At 63.3% G+C, this 13,813-nt stretch overlaps 1 protein-coding gene across 1 annotated transcript; it reads right to left on the bottom strand.

Annotated features, from left to right (window-relative positions):
* Nucleotides 1-11,425: 11,425 nt before the first annotated feature.
* ZBTB42 (zinc finger and BTB domain containing 42) lies at nucleotides 11,426-13,566 on the bottom strand. Its single transcript, XM_021679722.2, has one exon. It carries the CDS (start codon nucleotides 13,564-13,566, stop codon nucleotides 12,319-12,321), a length of 1,248 nt encoding a protein of 415 aa, XP_021535397.1. The 3' UTR covers nucleotides 11,426-12,318.
* Nucleotides 13,567-13,813: the final 247 nt, after the last annotated feature.

A 13,813-nucleotide genomic window follows, 5' to 3' on the forward strand; every position in this document is an offset into this window, starting at 1 on the left:
ACCGCCTGGAATTTGGTTACACGTCCATCCACCCCCCTTCCCACTCACCCTGGCACTGTGGTTTGGGGCAGGGGCTGGGGTTCTGGGTTGCTGGAACAAAAGACCATAAACTGGGGGCTTAAAACAACGGAAGTTTATTCTCTCACATTCTGGAGGCCAGATCTGAAATCAAGGTGACGACAGGGTTGCGCTCCCTCGGGAGACCCCAGGACAGGAAACTCCCTGCCGCCCTCCTCGCTTCTGGTGTGGCTGTCAGTCCGGGCCCTCCTGGGCTCACAGCTGCACCCCTTCAATCTCTGCCCGGCTGTCACAAGGCCTCTTCCCTCGTGTGTCTGCATCCAAATGTTCCTCTTATAAGGACACCAGTCATGTTGGATTAAGGCCCATCCTAATAACCTCTTCTTACTTGATGACATCTGTAAAGACCCTATTTCCAGCTAAGGTCACAGTCACAGGTACTGGGGATTAGGACTTCAAGGTAACGTTTGAGGGAACACAATCTAACCCATACAGTTGCAGACAAAAGAATCCACTTGTTAAGCAAATGTGGATTTATAAGGAGCTGTAAGATGGTTTGAGGATTGGGCTAAGCTTCCAGGACCCCCTACCTGAGCTGGTCTGGGTGAGGGATCTGCTGCCTCCACCAAGCCCAGAAATGCCCTATTTCTGCAGCAGCAGGAAGCTAACACCACCACCTCCCGCCCCAGAAATACGCTGCCTTTGCCAAGACCAGATTCAGCAAAGCGTTGTCCCAGCAGCCCACTGGTGTCCTGGTGTGGCAGCCCCCTTACAGGCCACATCAGACATGGTAAGGGACACAGGCCCGGGTGGTCCCTCTGAATTCTGAGTGGGAAGACGGGATTGACAACATGGGAACCATGAGAGACACTGGACAGCGACAGCGACAGATGTCCACCCCAGCCATTAGCCCTGCTCTCTTCTCTTTCACTATAAACACCCGCAAAGCTCAAGCCCACTCCCCAGCGGTGCTGCAGCAGAGTTGGCCTTGGGACGTAAGTTCTGGCCAGTGAGATGTAGCCGGAGGCCGACTGGGGAGCATCTGAGCACTTTGTTTCCATGATAAAAGAGACAGCTCTGTCACTATCCTTTTCCACCTTTGTCCAGCCTGGAACATGGATGTATGTTCCTCCAGGGGGCCCCAGATGTAACATCTGGAGCTGTGGCAACCCTCTGTGACCATGAGGGAAAAGCCCCTCCTGGTTACAGAGATGCTGGCTGGCTCCCCTGGGCTGCTGAACTAACAGAAATCTTCCCGCTTCCAGGCTTCCTGTTATGGGAGGAAAAACAAGCTCCTGTGGGTTCAAATGACCACAATTGTCAGTATTTCTACTACTCGAAGCAAAAAGGGCGACAACTGATACAGCAGCGATCCATTTACCCAACCATCATCCAACCAAGTAGCTTAATAAGGCTTTTCAGCAAATTAGTGGCATTTGCTTAAACTCCCTTCAGGAAGTTTAGTAGGTAAATCAAGCTTGCTTTTTAGACCGGTTTGGAGGGAAGAAGGGAGGGGCTCAGGGGCCCCCCTGGAGGCAGAGGCGGGGTGGGGACGGGGTTTATTCCACTGTCCACGGAGGGAGGTAGGACTCCTAGATCTGGAGCAAACCAAGCCGTCGGGCGACGACACCACCGCCCTCCGGCCGTCCAGCGCGGCAGAGCACGTGGATGCCAGCCCTTGCAGGCGGGGTGGGAATTCTCCTCCATCCCCCTCCGGCCCCGGAAAGAATTCCGTGCTCCAGCCGACCGGGCGCGGCGGCGGGCGGGCCGACAAGGGCAGGGCGGGGTCCGCAGACCGCCCACGCCCCGCCGCCCGGCGGACAGGTGAGCCCCGCGGGTAAGTCGGCGCCGAGTCAGCGCCCGGTGCCGCTCGCCCAGCGCGCCCGACGTGCCCGGCCCGCCCAGGAGCCCCGCGCCACGCAGCCGAGGAGCCCCGCGCAGTGGTCCCCCGCGAGCGCCCGCGGCGGCGGCCAGACAGACTTCACCCGAGTCCCCGCGCGGCCCGACCGCGGAGCGCTGCCGCGCACAACCCGCGGCCCCGGGCGCGCGCTTCCCGGGGCACTTCCGGGAGCGGCCGCACGCTGTCCCACGTGACGGGGGAGCGCGCGGGAGGCGGAGCGAGCATGCGCGCCCGGGCCGACACTTCCGGGTGGCTGCGGGCGCGAGCCGAGGGTCGGGTGCTCGCCTGGTACGGGACTGTTCGCCGAGTCCTGGAGCGGACGTGCCGGCCGTTTCCTCCGACTGCCCGCCTTTCCTCGCCCCCCGTCAGCTCGGGTGGGCGGGGCGGGGCGAGTTGTGCCCTCGAGAACCTCCCTGGGTGGCGTCAAAGACCAGCGACAGGTCGTAATAGAGTGAGGAGGGGCGAGAAGGAGCGGGGCTCTCGGCTTCTTGGGCCCCGGACCCCACACCCCGAACCCCCGGACCTCACCCCAGTCCTCCGGCCCCGACCCCACATCCCCAGTCCCCGGACCTCACCCCAGTCCTCCGGACCCCACGCCCCCAGTGCCCGGACCCCCAGTCCTCCACCCAGACCCCACACCCCATCTTCTGGGTTCTTGCCCAGACCCCCAGTCCTCCGACCCCAGACCCCATACTCCCAATCCCCACACCCCCAGTCCTCTGCGTCCTCAGCCCTGGACCCCACACCCCCAGCCCCCAGACCCCTAGTCCTCTGACCCTGGATCCCACACCCCCAATCCCCAGACCCCACACCCCCAGTCATCTGGGTTCTCGCCCCAACCCCCAGTCCCCAGACCCCCAGTCCTACAGGCCCTTGGCCCCAGCCCCTTCCAGTGGAGGTCGACCAGGCCAGGCAAGAAAGCAAGCAGCACGCTCTCGGACCTGGGCCAGGGCTGGCGACTCCAAACCTTAGAGAGGAAAGGCTCAGGACAGGTGCTGGGAGGTGGGGTCGGGGAAGGCAGGGGCCGCATCTACCAGGGAAGAATGGGACTGGATGTCCTTACAAGCGGGGTGAGGAACTGATAGGGTCTGATGGATGCCTTGGCAGACTGGCCGTAGTTGTGTGGACGGTGACTGTGACTTGGACCAGGGTGTTGGCAGTGGAGGTGGAGAGCCCCAGACCTGCAGATAGAAGCCCCAGACCTTTCTGTGGAACGTGGGGAGTAAGGTCAAAGAAGGAACACCCAGGCTCCCAGCTCCAATGACAGGCTCACTGGGGCTCTTGGTTGCTGGAAGGGGAGCGGCTGGGAGAGAACTGGTTTGTGGGGGGGGATCCAGATTTCCTTTTGCGCTCCTGGAAGGCACTCAGGAGAGTGTGCAGGTGTCATGGGCAAGAGAAGGCATCTGGGGAGGGGCGCCTGGGTGGCTCAGTCCGTGGAGCAGCTGACACTTGGTTTCAGCTCAGGCCATGATCTCAGGGTCCTGGGATCGAGCCCCATGTCGGGCTTCACGCTCAGTGCAGAGGCCGCTACGGGATTCTCTCTCCCTCTGCCCCTCCCCATGCTTGCTTGCACACACTCTCTCTAAAATAAATAGATAAATGTTTAAAAAAGAGAGGGCATTTGTCACAACGGAAAGGGTGAGACTCCCTAAGGAACAGCAGTGACAGAGAAGGGAGCGCGGCGGAGGCTGAGCGGCGCCCTGTGTGTAGAGCTGGGATAGAGGTGGAGCGCAGCCAGTGAGGTAGAAGGAAGCTGGGAGAGGAGTATTTGCAGCAGGGAGTGGTGAGATGGAGGCCCGCGGCCCCCGGCATGAAAGCAGCCTGGAGGCTGCTGATGTCATGAGCGGTTTGGGGGGAGTCGTACTGGAGTGGATTGCAGGGTAAATAGCTTTCCCCCTGAGCAGGATGAGCTGAGTCTGGAGTCCACGTGGAAAATGAACAAGCAAAAATAGTCAAGAAGACTCTGAAAAGGAAGAGGAGGGAGCGGCCAGCCCCACCAGAGATCAAAATGTGTCATGGCCGCAGGAGAATGAGGGGAGGGCAGCGGAGGGCAGAGGTCACAAACCACAGCACAAGGGGGGGTTTGTGCGTGGTCACGATGGTCAGCGAAGCTGGACAGATTGCACAGACGGCGTTGCTCATCTGAATAACGAGAAAGTCTGAGCCACCCCTTGACCACATAGCAGTTAAAAAGAGCTAAATGTAAACGAAGTTAAACCATAAAAATGTACCAAAAATATTGGCAAATCCCTTGACATCGGAGTGGAAATGCCCAATAGGAAAATGGACAAAAGATGGGCGCCTGGGTGGCTCAGTTGGTTAAGCGTCTGCCTTCGGCTCAGGTCATGATCCCAGGGTCCTGGGATCGAGCCCCCAATCGGGCTCCCTGCTCCACGGGAAGCCTGCTTCTCCCTCTCCCACTCCCCCTGCTTGTGTTCCCTTTCTCACTGTCTCTCTCTGTCGAATAAATAAATAAAATCTTTAAAAAAAAAAAAAATGGACAAAAGACACAAGCCAAGAGTCAACCCGGACGAAATACAAAAGACCCATGAGTGCAGGGTCACCCGTAGTAAGAGAAATGCACATGAAAGTCATACAGAGATAACGATTCCTCACCTACTGGATTTTGGAGAAGCCCACAGTGCGGTCACATGCCGTGGTTGGCAAGTAGGGAGCAGGTGTGCCGGGGAAACGACACGGACCGCCGCCGTGGAGGCGCTCTGGCGCTCTCGGCATCGCAAGTACTTCTGCCCCCCGAGAAGCTATGCCCACCGGCTCCGCGATCAAGGCTATCTGCCAGAGCATGGCGTCTACCAGCAGAACTCTGGAAAGCGCCCAGTGTCCGCTCCAGGGGACCAGCCGGTGATGACACAACCCCACAGCGGACCGGGTGTGGCTGTTTAGAGGTTACGGCCTTGAGGACGTTCATGCCCTGGTGTGGGAGGATCTCTACTGTCTGTTTTAAGAGGAAAAACAGCAACATTCAGAACAGCTGTGGTGTGACACCTCCGTGGGGGACACTGGGGAGAATCAATATCCGTATTTACAGAAACATTGGCGAACACCCGAGAAATGAGTAGTCGTGGGAGCCCAAAGGCAGGGGCGAATGCGGTGCGTTGGGGGCACACGCCAGGGGAAGCAGCTCCGGTATGTGTCTTTTAATGGCAGAATCAAGGTGAAAACACGACACTGAGGGAATAAGGGGCGTAAAAAGACACAGACATAAGCAGTCGTATGAGAAGTCCTGCCGGAATGTGAGGGGTAAAGGACGGGGTTTCAAGTTTAACCTAGTTCATGTATGTTGGTGACCAGTGACCCATACCATGATTCAAAATAAAACCAGATCTCCCCCCCTCCCCCGGTCAGGCAGGAACCGAGTTCCCTCCCCATGAATGACCCACATTCCACCTTTTATTTCTTTAGTATTCTTCCAAGAATATTTTGTAACCAGGCACATGCGTGTTCTTGTGCTGATCATGTCCCTGGCACCTGGAGGGAGGGTCACACTGCCGTCCGCACGTGTGCTTGGTGAGCGGCGCTTGCGGGAGCTCAGGGAGCTGGTCCCACCGCCCACAGGCACTGTTACGGCCCAGCTGGGCATGCGCCCGCTCCGCGCCTGCCAGGCACGGGCCCCGCAGCCTCACGCATGAGGATGTGACCAGGCTGTGCCAGTCTGATGCAGAAGGGTGTCTCCAAGCATTTTATCATGGAAAGTTTCAAACATGGGAGAGTCCAGAGCACAGTAAGCTCCCGGCACCTGTCTCGGTTTCAGCAGCTGCTCGCTCCCTGCTCTTCTGGCCGCATGCACAGCCCTGTCTGTTCCTGCCCTTTCACTGTTCTATTGGGTTTTTAAATGTACACACATCAAAATGCACAGTAAAGTTTGATACATCTTGACGGCCACATGGCATGCCACCCTGTAAAACTCAGGAACTGTCCACCACCCCCCAAAGTCCCCTTGGACCCCCTTGATCCTCGCTTCCCCCTGCAGGGGCAAATGTCTGATTTTCCCCCTGGATGCTACCCCGCCCACTCTAGAGCTTCGTGCAGGTGAGACGGCACGGCGGGCGCCCTTCCTGCCTGCTGCCCTCTGTCCCCCGGAACAGGGACCCCCCCCTTCACGGTCACACGCCGTCCCGTGGGGTGAGGATTCTGCACCTGGCACGTCCACTCCAGCTGGTGGACATTGGGGTTGTCGCAGGCTCTTTGCTAACGCGGCTCTCGCTGCCACGAACACGTGAGGAAGGTCCCTTGGGGACACACGTCTCCCCTCCCCCAGATGAGCCCTCCCGGTGGAAATGGCCGGGTCACGTGACCGGGGTATGTTTTACCTCCCAAGCAAGGGGCGCCTTCCCCAGCTCGGCGCCACGTCCCACCTGTGTGAGTGCCGTCGGGCTTCCCGTTTGGGCACGGGCGTGTCCCGCGGCCTCACTGCGGGGCCCCTGGTGGCTAGCGGTGCTGAGCACTGCCCCGCGTGCCCCCTAAGTGCCTTGTGACAAACCGGCGGCACTGTGCTTCCCGCCGAGTCCTGTGCACGTGCTGCCTGCCCCCCTGGCTCTCCAGCGCCCTCACATCGGTGGTTCTCTGTGCGGGGGGTCGGTCCAGCCGAGCTGGGCAGGCGTCAGCAGCCCTGTGGGCGGTTGGTCCTGCTCTCCTTCTATGGTGTCCTTGGAATGGGCTCAAGTCGACTGCCCAAGCCCCTCCCTTTCTGCGGGCCGCGCAGGGAGGGGAGGGGCCGCATCTGTCCAGGCTTGGGTTCCCCAAAGACTCAGAGCCTGGGCAGGGGAGCCGGGTGGAGGGGAGGGGCCGGAGATGGTGAGAAGGTGGGCACGCCGGCAGCTTCAGACTCGTGACCGAGAAGCTGCGTGGTCAGGCGAATGGGGAAACGGAGCTTGTGCTGCGGGGGCGGGGGCGGGGGGCGGCTGGACTTGAGGTTCCAAGGGGGGTGCAGCTGTTGTGTGACCCGGGTGTGGGGGCGCAGGAGAAGGGGCCGCGGAGCCCAGGGAAGGATGCTGGATGCATTTGCCTGCAGACCGTGGGATGTCCAGAGCCTTGGCCTCGGAGACTGGATGAGGGGATGGCTCAGCGTGTGTGGAGGGGGAGCCTTCTGCGAGCAGAGGGACCTCAGGGCTCAGAGACCAGTGCAGAGAGGAAGGGAGGCTGGCTCACCCTTGGGGGGTGTGGGCCTCAAGAGATATGAGCTTCTGTGAGAGGCAGTGGGGGGTGGAGATGTCCCTTCCTGGCCGGCTTGGGGGGGCAGATGGGAGGGGCACTCTGCAGGGGAAGCAGAGCTGAGAGCGACAGCCCGGCGGGACAGCGAGGCCGGGGGTCCGTGCCCTGGGACGCCAGCAACGAGGGGGTGAGACTCAGGTGCGGGCCACTGTGGAGGGTGTGGGCAGAATGGGTTTGGGCCCGTTGAGGGCAGTCCTCCCTGCACCGTGGTCTGGACACGGGACGGCGGCAGGCGGCTGTGCCCAGCGGCCCGTGGGCTGCCCAGCACGTTGGAGGGCGAAATGGAATCCTCAACAAACCTTACTGACGAGAAAACTGCAGTGGCCGGCCCAGATGTGGGCCTCCGCAAGCTTCTGAAACCCCGACTGTTAGGGGTTGAAGTGTGTCTCCAGAATTCCTGTGTGGGAGCCCTAACTCGCAGCACCTCGCACCATGACCGTACTTGGACGGAGGGTCTTTACAGAGGTGATCAAGTTAAAATGGGGTTCTAGGACGGGAGTCCTTATAAGCGGAGGCGATCAGGACACAGACTCGGGAGAGGACCGCGTCTCCGCGCCCGGGAGAGAGGCCCCAGGAACAACCAGCCCTGCCGACACCCGGATCTCGGACTTCCAGCCTCGGGAATTTCGAGAACGCAAACGCCTGTGGTGCAAGCTGCCCAGGGCGTGGTGTCGTGTCCCCGTGTCTGCGGCACAGGGCGGGGAATGGGTTTCTCTGAGTGTAGGCTTTGTTCACATTGCCGAGAGCAATGCCTCTTGGCTCCAATCAGGGAGGTGGGTCCCTGCCCCCGGGTTTCCGGGGATACCCCAGATCCGCTGAGGTCTCTGCAGGGCCAGCCGCTAGCCAGGCCCTGCGGCCCTAGGCCCCCGGCCAGCTGTCCCCGCCCTCCTCCCACGGCCCCCTGTGCCCGTGGAGACCCCTGCGGGGCCCGGCCAGGGAGCACGAGGGCCCAACAGCGCCGGTGCCCAAACTGCAAACTGCTGTCGCCCGCAACCCAGCCCAGCCACACTCCCAGGACGAGCCCCGCTTGCTCTGCGGGGCACTGTTGCCAAGGCCCTCGGCGCTGGGGCCCTCTGAGCCAGGGGAGGCAGCTGTGTCAGGCTTGCTGTTGTCCGCAGCGGAAGGGGCGGCCAGCATGTAGCGGCCGCTGCCCGTGTGCCCACCGGGCATGACCCCATTCGCCCCTCTGCAGGGGCGTGCCATGATTCCCATCTTATGCATGAGAAGACTGAGGCAGAACAGAACTGCCCTGGGGACCAGGACGAGGAGCAGGTGGCCCTCCCCGCGGGGTTCTGTGACAAGCGGAGGGCTGCTGTCCACGCTGGTGTTGGGGACGTCTAGTGGGCGCGCATGGGAGAGGCCCAGACCCGTTTTCCCTTTGACAGGGGCAAAGGAGGTGCGGCGGAGCCAGGAAATACCCGGGAAGCAGGGGGTCGCAGGGAAGGAGGAACAGCCCTTCCCTACCACTAGTCCTCATGCAGATGGCCGAGCACTCCATCCTCCACTTAGAAGTTGGCCCAGATTTTAGGGGTCAGTTTCTGTGGGGGTCTACTGGGAAGATAGTGCTGGTGGAGGAGGGGGATAGGAGGGAGGAGGAGGCCCCAGGCGCTTCCACGTGCCTCAGCTTGCCATCCCGCCAGTGGGTCAGGCTGGATGGCTCCAGCCCCAGAGGCGTGGGTGATGGAGCCGGCAGGGAGCTGAGTGTGGGTACCTCATATCAGCCCCCTCCCAGGCCAGCCCCTCCCCCTAAGGGGGCCTCTCCATGCCCCCCCGCCCCCGGTTGGCTTGGCAACAGCCGGTTCTGAGAAGGCCCAACTGGTAACATGACTGGGTCTCCCTGCAGGTCAGTGGCGCTGGTCCAGGAGGAAGGCTCAGTGGGAGGCAGGCTGCGTGGGGGAGGGGAGGTGCCGGGCACCACCGCCGGGAAGCAACGACCTGCGTTTGGGGCAAGGACTGGTAAGGCCTCAAAGTATAGCCCCAAACCCAGCAGCCTTTTGAGCGCCAGCTCAGCTCGGCACCACCCTTGGGGACCCCATGCAAGTACGGTTCCCCCTGCCCTGCCCTTGGGTCTGCTTTGGCTCTTCTTGGGGGACACTTTGGCCAGGACTAGGCTTGGGACACACACGAGAGGCCGTCTGCCTATCCGCCCCGGGCCCGGTGAAAAGGCACAGCTCGAGGGAATGCTCAGAGAGCCCCAGCTCCGCGTTCCCATGCAAGGGCTGAGCAGGGGCCGGGACGCCCACCCACGCCCAGCTGTCAGCTCTGACACCAGCCTGATCTGGTTCAGGGCTCTAGAACCCCCACGGGGCCAGGCCTGCCCAGCCACTGCCCAGCTTCACCCCCAGTCCCCGGGGCTCTCTAGAGGTCAGGGAGGGCCCCACAGGGTGAGGGTGGGACCAGGAGCGACACATCCCCTCCAAGCCTTGCCCACCTCTCGCCCAAATCCCGGCCTCTGAGGGCCCAGTCCCACCCTGAGGGAGGTGGGGTACATATGAGTTGTGGTGGGAAGGGAAAAGGCAAAGGGTATGTGGGGGGCAGGTGGGGGGGGGCCCAGGAGTTGCGGTTGGACAGGAGGTAGACAGGAGGACCCAAGACCAGAGGATCAGGAAGCCTCAGATCCAAGCTCGAGGGCCTGTGGCTGCTCAGCAGATCCCCCCAGAGCCCCCCCGCACAAGAAACCAGGGTCCCCTCACCAGGTCCCAGCCTGCATCCTGCCCCCCCACGCCCCAGGGCAGGGAGGGCAGCCTGAGGAAAGAGGGTGTGCTACCTGTCCATAGCCCTGCCCTAGCCCACGCCCCCCGCAACGGGGCACAGCAGGTGATGCCATCTGAGACAGGGTCCCCAGAGTGGCCACTGCCCACCTAGGACCCTCCCCTGCCCCCGGGGCCTCTTCTGCCCCCACCGGCCCAGAACAGCAGGGCCCACACTTCCCACACACACTTGGAGATGCACACGCTCCCGTCCCCAGGAATAACCCCGGCCATCTCCACCTGGGGCGGACTTTATTAGCACTGTGAGCATGAAGACGATGATGGGCACACAGGAGGCCAGCTCTGGCTTCCGACTGTCATGGCAAACAAAACCTCCCGCCAGACGCTAAGCACAAACCACCGTCCTCTGGGTCACTGGGCGCGGCCCACCCCTGGGGCAGAGCAGATGAGGCTGCGGGGAGGCGGCGGGATGGGCCCAGGAGGACCCGACACAGCAGGCTCCCCTCGGACGGCATCCACACGCACCTTTACTACACATTCCCACACAATTGTGTGTTAAATATATAGAGATTTCGTCTGAACTGTGTTGGTTATCACATTAAAAACTAACCACTTGTCTTTACATTAACTTCACAGTAACTGTTTGCAGAAGACAATGAATCCAGTGTCGATAAGTCAGGACAGGAAAGTAAGTTCCTTCCCCCATGGAACCCCTGGGGAAAACCAGGGCCGCCGCCGGCGCTGTGGGCATGGCTCGGCCTCGCCATTTACTAGACACACGCACATGCGCGTGCACACACACACACACACACACACGGAAACCTGATCATGGAGGAGGTGACACGGAGCGTGAGGTAACCCTTCAGAGGTGCGGGGCCCAGAGCCAGGATGATCACAAGCAGGGGGCCCCTTGCCCGGTGTGCTCTGTGGTCTGCATCCAGGCCAGGGCCTCGGAGTCCCAAGCACCGGGAGAGGCCCTGCACCGCACGGTGGGCTGCCCGCACAGCCGGAGAGCCGAGGGTGTGCAGGGAGACGGCCCCTTCTGCCCGCCTGCTGTGAAGGCCACCGGTCGTTTCACTCCAGACCGGGCAGACAAATAAATACGACATCAAGTGTTGCCAGGAGACGAGAAAATAACTTAAGCTTGGCTGGACTCTGTCCTCAGTGCCTCCAGTCAGTGGACACCAGGAGTCCAGGGGGCTCTGCCACATGTAGGACCCCCAGAAGCAGGGGCAAGCCCCCACCTGCCCTCGCCCCTTGCCATCATCACGGAGATTCTGGCAGCAAGATTTGCTGGGTGACCCCCACCAACTGCAAATGCAGAGGTCTTTCAGGGTCCAGGAGCTGTGGGTGACAGTGGGGGGCTGTGCCCCCAGCCCAGCAGGTGCTTGTCCCCTCCCTGTTCGATGGCAGCTTCCACCCAGGCCCCACTGGAGGGAAGGGAAAGCCTGCAAACATCGCCCCTAGTAGAGAGAGCAGCTTCTGGCCCCCAGCTCAGTGCTCTGTAAACGACCGGCACTCCGGGGAGACCCTGAGCAGGCAAACCGGTGACCTCAGGGTGAGCCCCACAGCAGCCCGGTAGCAGCTGGCGATACTCAAGGCCCCTCCGGGCCCCACCCAGGGGATGCTCAGAGGCGCCCTGGACCCCGGGCCCAGGCAGGGAAGCAGCACGGCCCTCGCCCGCGGGCAGATAGCCGGCAACCTCGGGGAGGCTCTCTGCATCTAAAGAGAATCATATCCAAATTGTGACTCCCTCTCTCCGACCGAGTTACAGTGTGGTCAGGATCAGAAGCTCTGGAGGACCCACCTCCCACCCCAGCACCTGGAACTCAAGAGCCCCTCAGCGTCTGGCTGGTTCTGCTTCTGCAGCCCCGCCACACCAGCTGTGCCCCGAGTCCCCTGCCTGCACGCCCTGGGCCCAGGGCCTCCCGCGGAGGCTCCTGAGGCCACCCACCAGGAGGAGCCTGTTCCATCCAAGTGCCGTTTTCGGGACACGCTGACAACTTCTGTGGTGTGTTCATTCTCTACCAAGCCTGGGGCCAGGCTCACCAGGGTATGCCCGCGTGAGTCAGTGAGGGTCAGGAAAGCCCCCGCTGAGAGGACTGCAGAACGTCCTCAGGCCAAGGAGGCTGGGCGGGAGCCCTTGGGACAGGGCCCTTGGTACACCCCCTGGAGCTGACACAGGGGATGGAGAGGAAGACAGAGTTCAAAGCCAGGGCACAGCTGGGGGCAGGAATCAGTTGGGGGGGGGGGAGCAAAGCGTGGAAGAGGGCGGCCCAAGCCAGGCCAAGTCACCCCGAGCCTGAGCCTGTGGTCCAGGGGCAGCAGTGGCCTTTCTGCTGGGAGCTGCGGCACCAGGCTGCCCCCCACCCCCCACCAGCTCCCATCCCTCCTGCTGCATCCCAGCGGCCCACCTGGGAGGTCCCTCCCCGTCCTCCCACGCCGCACAGGGACGGGTCACACCAGCAGGGACTTGACCAGGCCACAGTGGAATTTTCGGATGTGGCGGTAGAGGTCCCCGGACTGCGTGAAGCGGCGCTCGCACCAGCGGCAGGCGTGCGGCTTCTCGCGCGTGTGCACCACGGCGTGGCGGCTCAGGTTGTGCGAGTACTGGAAGCTCTTACCGCACTGCGCGCACGTGTAGGGCTTCTCGCCCGAGTGCGTGCGCTCGTGCCTCTTGAGCGTGTACGTGCAGGAGAAGGTCTTCCCGCACAGCGGGCAGGTGGGCACTGGGCCGTCGGGCGACAGGCGCGCCCGGGCGCCGTCCCGCTCGCGGAAGTGGGCACCGAGGTGCAGCTGCAGCACGTGGGCGCTGGGGAACAGCTTGCTGCACAGCGGGCAGACGCAGAGGTGCCCGCCGGCCCCCCGCTCTGCATCCAGCTCCCGCTCCCCGCCGCCCGCCCCGCCCCCCCGCAGCGGCTCCACGCCCACGGCCCGGCGCTTGGCCGCAGGAGCACAGCGGGGCTGCGGGGGGCCGTGGGGGCTGCGAGGGCCGCTGCCGTCCTCCGGTTCCGACAGCGAGTCCCGCGAGTCCCTCACTAGTCGCTGCACGCAGTGTTGCATCTGGCTGCAGGGCGGTGTCTGAAGGACACAGGGTGGAGGGACTGGCTCCCGCCTGGGGCTCGGCTTCAGTGACAGGTCCAGGGCCCGGTCTGAGTCCCCGGGGGCCTGCCAGGGCGGGCGCCCGGGTGCTCGCGGAGGGAGGGCGCCGACCCCAGCCCGGGGCGGCCTGGCCTTCTGCGCGGCCGGGCAGAGCTCCGGGGCCCGGGTGGGCTGGGGGCGCGGGGGCTGGCCTGGCGGCTCGGCCGGGGCGGCGGGGGTCCCCCGGTGCAGCGCGCGGCCCTCGTCCCTGAGCCTGCCCTTGCAGACCTCGACGACGTCGTGCATGTGCAGGTAGCCGGCGGCGGCCAGGACGTCCTCCACCGGCAGGCTGCGCAGGTCCAGGCGGCCCTCGTACATGAAGTCCAGCAGGCGGCCGAAGGCGGGCGCCGTGACCACGTCGCCGTTGAGCCGCACCGCGTCGCGGCTGCCCGCAGGCCGGTCCCTGTAGAAGAGATGGAAGGAGACGCTGCACGCGGCCAGCACTGCGCGGTGGGCCGGGAAGCGCGCGGCGCCCACCAGCACCGTGCAGTCGCACAGGAAGCCGTGCTGGCGCTGCTGCCGCAGGCGGCCCAGCAGCCGCGCGCCGTGCTCCGGGAACTCCATGTCGCCGCGGGCCCCGGCGGGCGCGCACGGGGCGCCCGCCCGCCCGCCCGCCGCGGCCGCCCCCGGCACCTGCCCCGGAGCAGGAAAAACTCGATCGAAAGTAAACAGAAGCCGCTGGCCGCGGGGCGGGTCCCGGGGCGCGAACCTGCGCGCGTCCCCGCCGGGCCGCCCCTGAACTTCACTCCGGGGTGCCGCCCGCCGCGTCCCCCGACGCCCGCGTCGCCGCCCGCCGCCCGGCCGCCGCCTG

This window comes from Neomonachus schauinslandi, chromosome 9, assembly GCF_002201575.2.
Source record: "Neomonachus schauinslandi chromosome 9, ASM220157v2, whole genome shotgun sequence".
In the NCBI taxonomy this organism is placed as follows: Eukaryota; Metazoa; Chordata; class Mammalia; order Carnivora; family Phocidae; genus Neomonachus; species Neomonachus schauinslandi.

What these genes read in the sequence shown, in the direction of transcription:
- ZBTB42 (XM_021679722.2), bottom strand. Translation starts at nt 13,566, where the DNA reads ATGGAGTTCCCGGAGCACGGCGCGCGGCTGCTGGGCCGCCTGCGGCAG.